The 10,725-nt window shown below is 38.5% G+C and overlaps 1 protein-coding gene across 1 annotated transcript in view; it reads right to left on the minus strand.

Moving 5' to 3' along the window:
- igf1rb (insulin-like growth factor 1b receptor) overlaps positions 1 to 8,208 on the minus strand; it is a 54,977-nt gene extending 46,769 nt beyond the window's left edge. Inside the window, exon 1 of the mRNA XM_041986416.1 lies at positions 7,279 to 8,208. Within this exon, the coding sequence (XP_041842350.1) occupies positions 7,279 to 7,369 (91 nt within the window). The 5' untranslated portion in view covers positions 7,370 to 8,208. The remainder of the gene's footprint in view (positions 1 to 7,278) is intronic.
- Positions 8,209 to 10,725: the final 2,517 nt, after the last annotated feature.

Genomic DNA, 10,725 nt, shown 5'->3' on the forward strand with positions numbered 1-10,725 from the left:
GCGCCCTAAGATTCCAGTTTACACTGACGGGACTCGCCTTGCGTTGTGAGTAAATTTCACTCTGGAGGCTGTTGTTAAATCTTATCCGTTTTATCCACCCAAAACTCTGTTACGGTGTAAACAAGAAGCCAGAACACAACAGAACTTTTCCGTTTTACTGTGTCAGCATTGTGGTGTAAACAGGGCCTCATTCAACAGTTTTCAGTTCAGTTCAACAAACATTAGCCTCACAATGGCACTGGACAAAAAGGTCAGTAAAATACATCTGGATAGCCAAAAAGGTCATAATTCAATTTTGCACCAACTCACTATATGCTTCAGCTGTATGTCCTCTATTTGTTTAGATATAGCAATTCAAACCAAAGAAGTCCAAACAACACTACCATGGCATCTACAGACTAATGCTGCCAACGCTTAATAAAAACTCTGTTTCTAAATTAAGTGTAAGCCACTAGAAGTCTCCACGTGTACTGGTCTTTGCATACACTATGATCTGACAAATTGAAGAATTTGGTTAGAGCAGGAAGTGAAATGTCTTGGCTTTAGATCAAAGGCCAGACAACAAAGGACAGTTGTCTGCTGTTTGATGTGAACAAATGACAAAAACATGCATTTATGTCCCTTAATGTTCAGTGAAGAGTAGAATTGTGCACATTTGTTTATTTTTTTTTAAACCTTTTGAAGTTTGCTGTTGTTTAATAGGAAGTAGACTTTGATTTAATTTAGATAAAAAGTTAGAAAGTAAACCAGAAAAACTACAGAGTAAAGTATATGGGCTTTACACTGTGTGGGCGCTCTGAGTAATGTAAACCTGCATGTGGAAAAGTTTGGTGAGGCAAGATGGTAATGATTGCTGATGATAGGTGGAGTGTTTATATTTCCAACTCTTACTCCCACCTGCGTGATGTGTTCCAAACAATGCTCAGCCTGGAGCCCCAGCGGCGCACACAGAAACATGGAGGCCATTATCACACATCACTGCAAGGAGGATTTAAACTTCAAAAGCTGCAGGGCAGTGAGTCATGGAAAACTCACACCAACCAGTTAACAGGTTGCTACACTACTGCTTTGCCCTGTAAAGTTTTAATGTATGAATGTGAAGCAGAGAGGCAAAAATGATGGATTCCCAACCAGAAAATGTCACGTTTTCTTAGTAACGGCATGGTATAATCAAAAAAAGTTTAATTGTGGACATAAATTACTTTCTTTGTTTAAAATCTTTAATACAAAACTCTGAGCTATGCAGTGCACTGTTTCATTTTCACTCTGATGTCCAGGTTCAGCTAATAAATATATATAGTTACTATTAGAAAGACAAACTTGTGCAATTGCATAAATCTAGTAAATGGCTCATTGCCAATTATTATGAGATTTGTTACAGAGTAATGCTAATAGGAAGGTTTGTAACCCTGTAACAAAAAAGTCAAATGTCTCTGAACTACATCACGGTGACATGTCAAGCCAAGTTCACACTACAAGATTTTAAGTTTCATGTTTACATCACACAGTCAAATGGCAAAAATCTGAGGCAAATCCAAGTTCAATCAGTGGTCATCAATCAATGTATGTGAATTAGGGCTGCATGATAAATCGTTTAAAAATCGCGATCTCGATTCACACATACACGTGATCTCATTTCTACACAGCGATTCTAAAGAATTTTATATCACGAGCTGTATCACAAACCAATGCTCCTAATTTCCAGTCGGATTTTTTCCAAGCGTCCCCAAATGCAGCACTGCCGTTGCTTCCTCCCTCAACCAATGGGAATTCGCCATTACAACGCGTGATCCAGCGGAGGAAGGCCAGTGTTTAGAAAGAGTGAGTGAAAGCGGAGGAAAGTCCGCAGGAAGGAGGTTTAAATGCATAGCGACGAAAACCCAAGTGGTAGTGGCGACAGTCACCCCCCCCCCCCCCCCCCCCCCCCCATCCCCCCCCATTCACCGGAACCAAACTCATACCCAAAACAGGTTTGCATTCAGCAGCGGTGTGGAAGTATTTTGGATTTAAGCCAGATGATGACAAACGGTGCGAGTTGCATAGTAACACCACAAATCTCTACAATCACATTAATCACGTACAAAGCAAGAAACAAAGACAGATGTCAATAACCGGACTGAAATGTGTGTGTGTATTATATTTATATATGTAATATATACCTGTAGAAAGTTTAAGTTTTTGCATTTTTTTCTCTTGCTATAACAAGGCATTTGATTTTTCAAATGAAGAAAGCCTGTAGAGAATGTTTTCAATTGAAGTTACTCTGGAAAAAAAAGTGCATATAGAGCCAAAGAAATTAATGCGACAGATCTGAACAGACTTTTGATTTTTTTAATTTAATGATTAATGTTGTTTCATGGGCAAGCACTAATAAGCTCTGTTAGATCCAGGTTCAATTTGCACAATAAGGTCATTATAAAAAGGTTTTTAATAAATATTGAACCACTCCGGCCCTCAACTTGTTTTTGTTTTTTTTTTAAGTTCAGTGCAACAAACATTTTGTGAAAAAAATCGTGCCAGAGAATCGAGATCTCAAATCTAAGCACAAAAAAAAAATCGTGATTCACATTTTTTTTTTAAATCATGCATGCCCTAATGTGATTAATTTAAAAACATTAATTTTGAGCCTTTGGACATGTCTCAATGTATTCTGGGGTAGTTGGTGAACAAGGAGACACAGCCAGTGAGAATGGGAGCACAATGAATGGGTTAGGGTACAAGAAAAAAAGATGGAAAAGGAAAATAAGTAGAGAGCAAATAAGGACAGAATGATAAACTACTGTCTACTTGGCAACCAAAGTAGAGCTTGGTAAAATATTGGCAATTCCAACCATAATGCTTTAACACTTTGATACTATTTGACAGACTCCAAAAAGAGACAAGATGGAAAGAAACAGTCAGGTGAACAAAACATACTGAATCATACGGTGCTACTTGTTTCATAAAGCAACACTGCCAGCAAAGGAGAAACTTGTCTTCTGTTTTATAAGAGATCAACATATGAGTTGGGAGTTAAATCCCCCACATCATACATCATCCATATTCTTAAGTTTTAATCCATCATGGGCGCGGCTGAACTGGCCGTCTACAGTCTTTCTAAAAGCTCTTTTCCTTTAACTTTACTGAAATAATCATTGGTATAAGCTCATGTTTGCATGTTTTGTTTGTTTCTTACATCTTCGAAATGCTCCTTTTGTCTCTGCTGTTTTTGTCCAAGTGGCGTTAAAGAAAAAGTGGTAATATTAGTTAATACTTATTAAACTGGAATGTTTTGGAGAAAATAAAAAAACTGTTCTTTTCATAGCAGCCACTTGGAAATTTCCAGGTAATTTTATTTAGTTGAGAACCTTCCTAAGCCTAAATAAACACTCCAACTGCACTCTACTAGTTTCAAAATCACAATAGAAGCATGCTGCTATACAAAATTTGAAAATCTTGTAGTGTGAACTTGCCTTAAGAAAATCAGCATTTCTTTGTTGTACTACTTTACAGCCTTTGAATCTTCTCAACTGTTTTCAAACAAGCACTGTAGCTGTAAAAAAAAATGTTGTTTCTGTAAATGTTCCCTTTAGACTGACCAGACTTTACCCTGCCAGGTCCCAGATATAAACTCCAGATAACGTCAGGTAGTATGGGCAGACCACAAGCTGTCCCAAGGAATCTTTCCATTCTTTCATCAATATTTTGAATAAGTCCATTTAGGTCACACATGTAGATGATCGCCACATTTTTTTTTTATATATATATTTTGGATGATTTTTCATCCCTAAGTGAACAAATCTGAAAACGCCATGATTTAATTTTCATGTTTACAACCCATGCGCATCTTTTCTGAACCAATGACAGCATAGCCTCTCCTTTAACCCGCCTGAACAAACCCTGACAACAGCTACAACAATGGATTACAGCAGGGCTCCTCAAAAAAAAAAGACTTGAAGAACACCAGCCTTCGAGGACCAGGACTGAGGAACCCTGGTTGACAGTGTTGCATTAATGTTGCAGAAGCTACTGGGCGTGATGTGGCTTTCACATCAAAATTTGTAAAAAAAAATCTTTTCAGCGCCATTCTCCGCCACCATCTTCTTCATATGTTTGTTTACATTGGACAGGTTTGTTAGCATGCTCTATGTCTTATTTTCTGTTTTTAACATATTTCTGTGGCAGCATTACAGCGCCACCTACAGACCTGGAACTAATATTTAGAGCATTTTCAAAGGTTTTGTGTGGACACACATTTCGTGTAAAAACAGTCAGCACTACATATTTTATTATCTTCATTGTGCTGAATATGTACGTTTCGTTTTTTACTTGTTTCTGGCCTCCAGCATGCTCCAACAATATGTGGAATTTCCATCGCTAAGAATAAGTCTCCAATAATAAACCCAAACAAACAACTCTGTACAATACCCTGACATGATAGTCCAGACATTATCCGAAGCTCAGAAACGCTTGTAAACTGGTTTAAAAATGGGAAATCTAAGGATTTTTGGACCATTTTTTTATTGACGCGGATTTTACCATGAAAACGAAATAATTTTTTCCAGATCCCACCGGGCAGAACATAGCTGCTGGTGGAAAGAAACTAGTCTGTATTACCACAGAGAAGCACTCTCTCTTTTCCTTTAATTGTGTTAAATAATGAGATCTCAATTTCAATCAAAATAATCGTGATTATCATTTTTCCTATAATCGAGCAGCCCAAATATATATATATATATATATATATATATATATATATATATATATATATATATATATATATATATATATATATATATATATATATAAATATAAATCTGTTCACACCAAGGATGACTTTTACCCCAATATTTAATAAGAAAATGTCTACTGAGCTAATGTTGTGTTAAAGAGAAAGAAAGAAAGAAAGAAAGAAAGAAAGAAAGAAAGAAAGAAAGAAAGAAAGAAAGAAAGAAAGAAAGAAAGAAAGAAAGAAAGAAAGAAAGAAAGACTAACAGTCCATCTCTAGGAGATCCATATAAAATTCAAATTAAATTTTTGTGTTTGTCATCATTCAGTGCTCAGATATATTTTTTAAAAAAAGACAGTAAAGAAAATGAGTGTTGTTATGAGCAACCAAAACTGAGTTTCAGCCATTTCTAAACAGGGCCTTTGGGGTGATTTAAGGCAAAAGGAGTGCTGGTATGGTGGTTATGTCTTCCTCTATAATCTACTTGTCAGCGCACACTGTCAGCAGCCCTCAGCAAGCTGCATACCTGTTAATACACTCTCTGTAAAAAGACACAGTGCCTGGTGACGTTACATCACCACAGCCTCATTGCTTCACCCTCTGTGGCCTCTCTGCACCACCAGCATGGCCACCTTTCACGGGAACTGCACCCGATCATGCTTGTGAAAATCCCAAACAATAGTCTCCAATCAAAATGCACATCTTTGCACCAGCTAAGTGAAAATACAAATGGCAGGTGTAGCAGCTTATTAACTCCCCCTCCCTCTCCTTCCACAGACAGATTTTAAACAGCTGAGTACACAAGCCTATCTGTGTTGCTTTGAAGAGCCTCCAGATCACATATTTACTTTTGATAACCTTTTTGAAGCCGTCTACAGTAAGCGGACTGTCTACAGTCAATCACACAAAATCTACTAGAAGCTCCATGAGACAGGAAATAGGCAGCGATATGCCCTCTAAGCTGGTGCTTCATCCACTGCCACTAGACTGCAGCAAGTCTGTTTACTCCTCATTTCCATCCTGTTCGTGACAGAGTGCCCGAGGGGGCAAACATATTCATAAATACTTTTCCACATGAGAGCAAAGGTGACAAGAAATACACCAGAGAGCTTTAGCAAAAGATCATTCTTGACAGAGAAGACTTGTTTGGGTGACATGAAAAGCAGTAAAGATGAATCTGGTTAACCTAAACCTGCCAGCTCCCCTTAAGTCCCAGCTGATACAGTAAACCAGCAGCAATGCTCAGAGTTTGGCCACATAAGGAATATTTAAGCAGCTCCACACTGGAGTTAGAATAAATGCAGGATTTCAATGGAAGAACCTCACTGCTGCTCGCAGGTTTGTCCTGTGACCACCGGGGCTAAAAGTAAACCCCATAACGCACAGTTCACAAGCTCCTCACTCTTTCCAATCAACAGAACTTAGTCTGTTTTCTTGTGAATGTACTTTGGCTTGTTCTATTTTAAAACCCAGACCCTGGTTCAACCCCGTAAACCACCCCTCCCCAACTTGTCATAATGAATGGGATGAATCAGGAAGCCTAGTTTATGGTTTCGCTGGAAAATTTTCAGGTGGCAACACATAAAACAAACGTTTGTGTAAACAGAGGAGCTTTACATTAATCAAATCTGAAGGGTTACATGGTAAGCTGTGAGGACTTGTGTCATTTCAGTCTCTAGGAAATTCTCTTTTTTCCTCTGTGTGGATATAACTGTTGCTTCTCAATGTTTGTTAAAAATGTTAGAGGAATGTGCCCTGTTTCACCTAAAATATCAGAGAATTATTCATTATTCCAGCGCTTTTAGATTAAATTATTTCCCCCGATGAAAGGATGTTGCTATGCTCCATCAGCACAGAAGCATCAGCCTGGTATTCATGAAGATACTTCCAAGGTCAACTTATCCCTAGGTTTGTTTAGCAATTGAGAACAAGTGTCAGGACTCTAAGAAAAGTACAGATGGTAATTGGCAAACCAATTTCTTAGCTTAGATTTCATTCCTTGAGATAAAGATACTTTCTACTTTGTTGTTGATTATGATTCACCACATTGTGACTCAGAACTGACAACCCGCTGTGTGTGTGTGTGTGTGTGTCAGACTGACTTTCTCTGTTGCATGAATCACAGTAATGTATTTAAAAACGTAATTAATCTGACTCATGATCATGGCGTGTTTGATATCCTTATTACAACTACATTTTCTGCCATCATTAAAACAAAGTTTACCAACATCAAGCTGAATTTTGGAGCTAAAACAAATTATATTTGGTTATTTTTCAAATATTCTGTCATTTCACAGCTGCACAGTGACGTGCCATATTTTGTGCCCCCATCCTCATCAACTACCTTTCCCTTTGTATCAGTTTTAAATCATTAATGCAAGAATGTGGTTTAAGTGCTAAGAAAACCTTTTGTGTCTTGCTCCATAAGGGTTTATAATTCATATAATATGGACAATAAATCGTGGTGTCTATTGTATTAAAAACGACCCATAGCTCCTATATTCAAGTGATGCTGGAGCATAGAAAAACATGGTTTTCCAGTGTGTGGTAGTGTGAGTAGCATTACTTACTCTCTGCGGTGGCGGGCCGGAGGCAGAACGACAGACCCAGCATCAGACCCCAAAACAAGGTCAAGGGGCTCCTTTCCATTCGACACCGCATTCCTGTGAATGTAAATCCCGCCAAAATCCAGTAAATAAATAGGCTTCGGAGGCGTAAACGTGGGAAAACCTGGTCAGAATAGTTAAAACGCCTTTTAATCTCCAGCCAGCACCTTTTAGCTGTTAGCCGGCTAATGGAGCTAATAGCTACAACTAACAGGCTAGCGGAGTAGCCCTCTCACGTTCCTAATGGGAATCCAGTCGTGCTCCCAAAAAAATTTCACCGATTTATCCCCCTGGCCAGACGGCGTGAACTCATAGTTCTCTTTATCCCTGCCACAGACCACGCCGGATTGACGTGTATGATAAGACCATTACGGCTAAACTAGCGGCGGGGATTCCTCTGTAATCCACATCTTCACACTCCATATCTGGAGGAAAAAATCTTCAACGTCCCGCTGATAGAGGGTCCTCAGAATGCAAAAAATAACGGGTCAGACCTCAATTAAAATAGGTATGGAAAGAGATGAACCGGGTCACACTGTAACATATTACATTCAAACACAGCCCAGTTATGTTGAAGACACCACGTCTGCTTCGAAATTTCCAGGATAAAATCTGGTTTCAGACCGCAGCCTCCTTCTCCTCCTCCTCCTCAGCCGGTCATCATGCACGCACACACACCGCGTTGTTGTGGTAGCCGTAATTCACCTTCATGCTGACGGAAAATGTAATATTTGACCTATTTGCTCCGGCTCAGGTCAAGTACTTTGGCTACCCAATGCTCTCCGTCGATAGATAGCTGAACTGGTAGCGTAGTTGAACAGATTAATGCACAGGTACATACACAGTCTCTCTCGGTCAGTCTGCAGTCTGCTGTGATCGCTGTAAACACGGCGCCGTGCGCAGAGATCGTCTCTACTTCAAAAGATGAATCACTCCAACTTTTGCTCCGCCTACAGTCTGAGAAAGAGGAGGGCGTCGCTCTTACTGCAGTTTAGCCACCATAGGGGAATCGTTACCATGGTGATCAGTCTCTTCCTCATCACTAGTAACATTCTATATTTGTACACACTTTACGATAAGCCTATATTATTATATTATTTGCACCAGGATAGTCTCATTACTTCACTCTTATTATTTACTGAGGACAGTTTCATAAATGAAAACTCACCAGACATTGACACCAGAGAAAAAAAGTTTTATATGGTTGAGAATCACTCAATCGTATGTGGTCTATGAAAAAAATAAAATAAAACAAAACCTCTAAAATGGAGAAATATATGTGCGCACTTTCTTGTAAAGGTCCAAATAATCCCGATGACCGATCAAAAATGATGACAGAGTGAGACCTCCTTATTCCCGTCATGTCTTGGCACAGCAGTAGAGACTCCTTTTACAACAGGGTCTGAGTGAAATCCGGGACGCTCGTCCGGGATCAGGGTTGTTTTGCTGCTCACAAATGCACAGCAGAGTGCCACCTATACAAAGACTGTGTTTGTCTGCATCTGGGCAGGTGAGTAGGGGTGAGGGTTGCCGTAAACTACGATTCAGAGCACTGCTATAAAGGAATCTTTCTAGGAAATTGTACTTAAAGATTACGTTTCACTTACAAATATTATTTTTTTAAATACACATCTTAATATTTCTGAGTCAATTAACTATTTGACAGACAATTAGGCTATTTTGGTCCATGACTGCATCCTCTATGGCTCTCTAAGTGTTTAATTAATTTCTGATATGAAATTAATTCTGTTATTGTGGTTTACAATTTTACAATTCACTGTTTCATTTTTGGATCTACACTGAACTTAACTTGTAAACATTAGGACTGAATGTGGCTAATAACTAATTCCCAAACTTTATTATGCTTGCTAATTAACACCATAAATACAGAAAACAAAAATTTCTTATTGGTCTCTGATATGATATGTATCTGTGTCTGTCATATTGGGAGGGCAAGATTCCACCATAAGCTACAGAGTGCAGGCTTCACTGCAAAGAAAATACAATAATCTGTAGATTAAACATGGTGGTGGAAGCATCATGCTTTGGAGTTGCTTTTCTGCAACCAGAACCCGGAAGAAGTGTATTCACAGAGGGAAGACAGAGGGGAAGTTAGATATAGAAAGATTTATATATATATATATATATATATATATATATATATATATATATAGAGAGAGAGAGAGAGAGAGAGAGAGAGAGAGAGGGCTCAGGATTTCAGGTTTGAGTTAAGATCTACATTTAAATAATATAACCACCCAGAGAATATCACAAGGCCAACACAGGTGTCTGAATCTGAACCCAGTGGAGCTGTGTTCAGATTCTGGATCTGTGGAGAGACATGAAAATGGCCGTGCACTGACCCTCCCCAGCCAGTCTAGATGCACTTGAACATTTCTTCTATGAAGATCAGAGATGCTTTAAAGGAAAGAAGCGTTAAGCTTTCATCTCATTCGCAAGATGAGATAGAGATGCTACCAAGTGTTAAATCAAAGGTCCAAATACTAATGAAAATAAGACATTCCACTGTTTTATCTTTCATAAATTAACAAAGCAGTGTTTGCTCAGACATTGTGGAAAAATGTGTAAAAACTGAAGAGAACATGCCACATTATCAGGTATTAAACCTAATGTACTGTAATAGAATTAATTTTCTATAATAATAACTCGTATTTATATATTCCAAACGTATGTACAACCAATATCTCTAAAATATGACATCAATCCAATCATTTTCTGGATGTCCTGTTGGGGGAATCCCAGCTGACAAAGGATTATAGGGAGGCTACAGCCTGGATAGTAGTTAAGATATGTTAAAAAATCTGGGCGTTCCCACACTTTATTAATTCAGCTTTAGTCTAGCCTGAGAAACTTAATATTAAAAATAAGATTTGATCCTGGGTTTCCCGAGAAATCCACTGAAATGCTGCCATCTAGAGGAGAATAAGGCTAACTGCAGGCATATTATTGGCATTAATAAAAAAAAGGAATGATGTAAAGTTTGTCTTGATCTGTCTGGAAAACATATGTGTTCTTCTTAAAGACAAAACTTAAAGCATGTATTTTTTTTTAAATTACATATTATGTTCTGAAAGTTGCAGTGACAGATTTCACTGTTTTGCCAAACCTAAAGAGCCAAAGAGGAATTTCAGTTAATAACTTTGGCCTCCCATAATTTATTGATCTCCCCCCCCAAAAAAGTGAAAAAAAAAATCTGATTGTTCTGTAGACTTCTGACCTAAATATAGGGAGAGACTGAACAGATTACGGATGCTGACTCACATAGGTGGGGAATCGGGACCCAATCAATCTCATAAAATTGACTGTAAGGCAGGTACTACGCCACTGATGTTTGGAGGTTAGAAGCCTGGGCTGAAGAGGTGAAGAACCGACCGCATGTGATGCTGTGAG

The sequence above is a fragment of the Melanotaenia boesemani genome, chromosome 1, assembly GCF_017639745.1.
Source record: "Melanotaenia boesemani isolate fMelBoe1 chromosome 1, fMelBoe1.pri, whole genome shotgun sequence".
NCBI classification, from domain to species: domain Eukaryota; kingdom Metazoa; phylum Chordata; class Actinopteri; order Atheriniformes; family Melanotaeniidae; genus Melanotaenia; species Melanotaenia boesemani.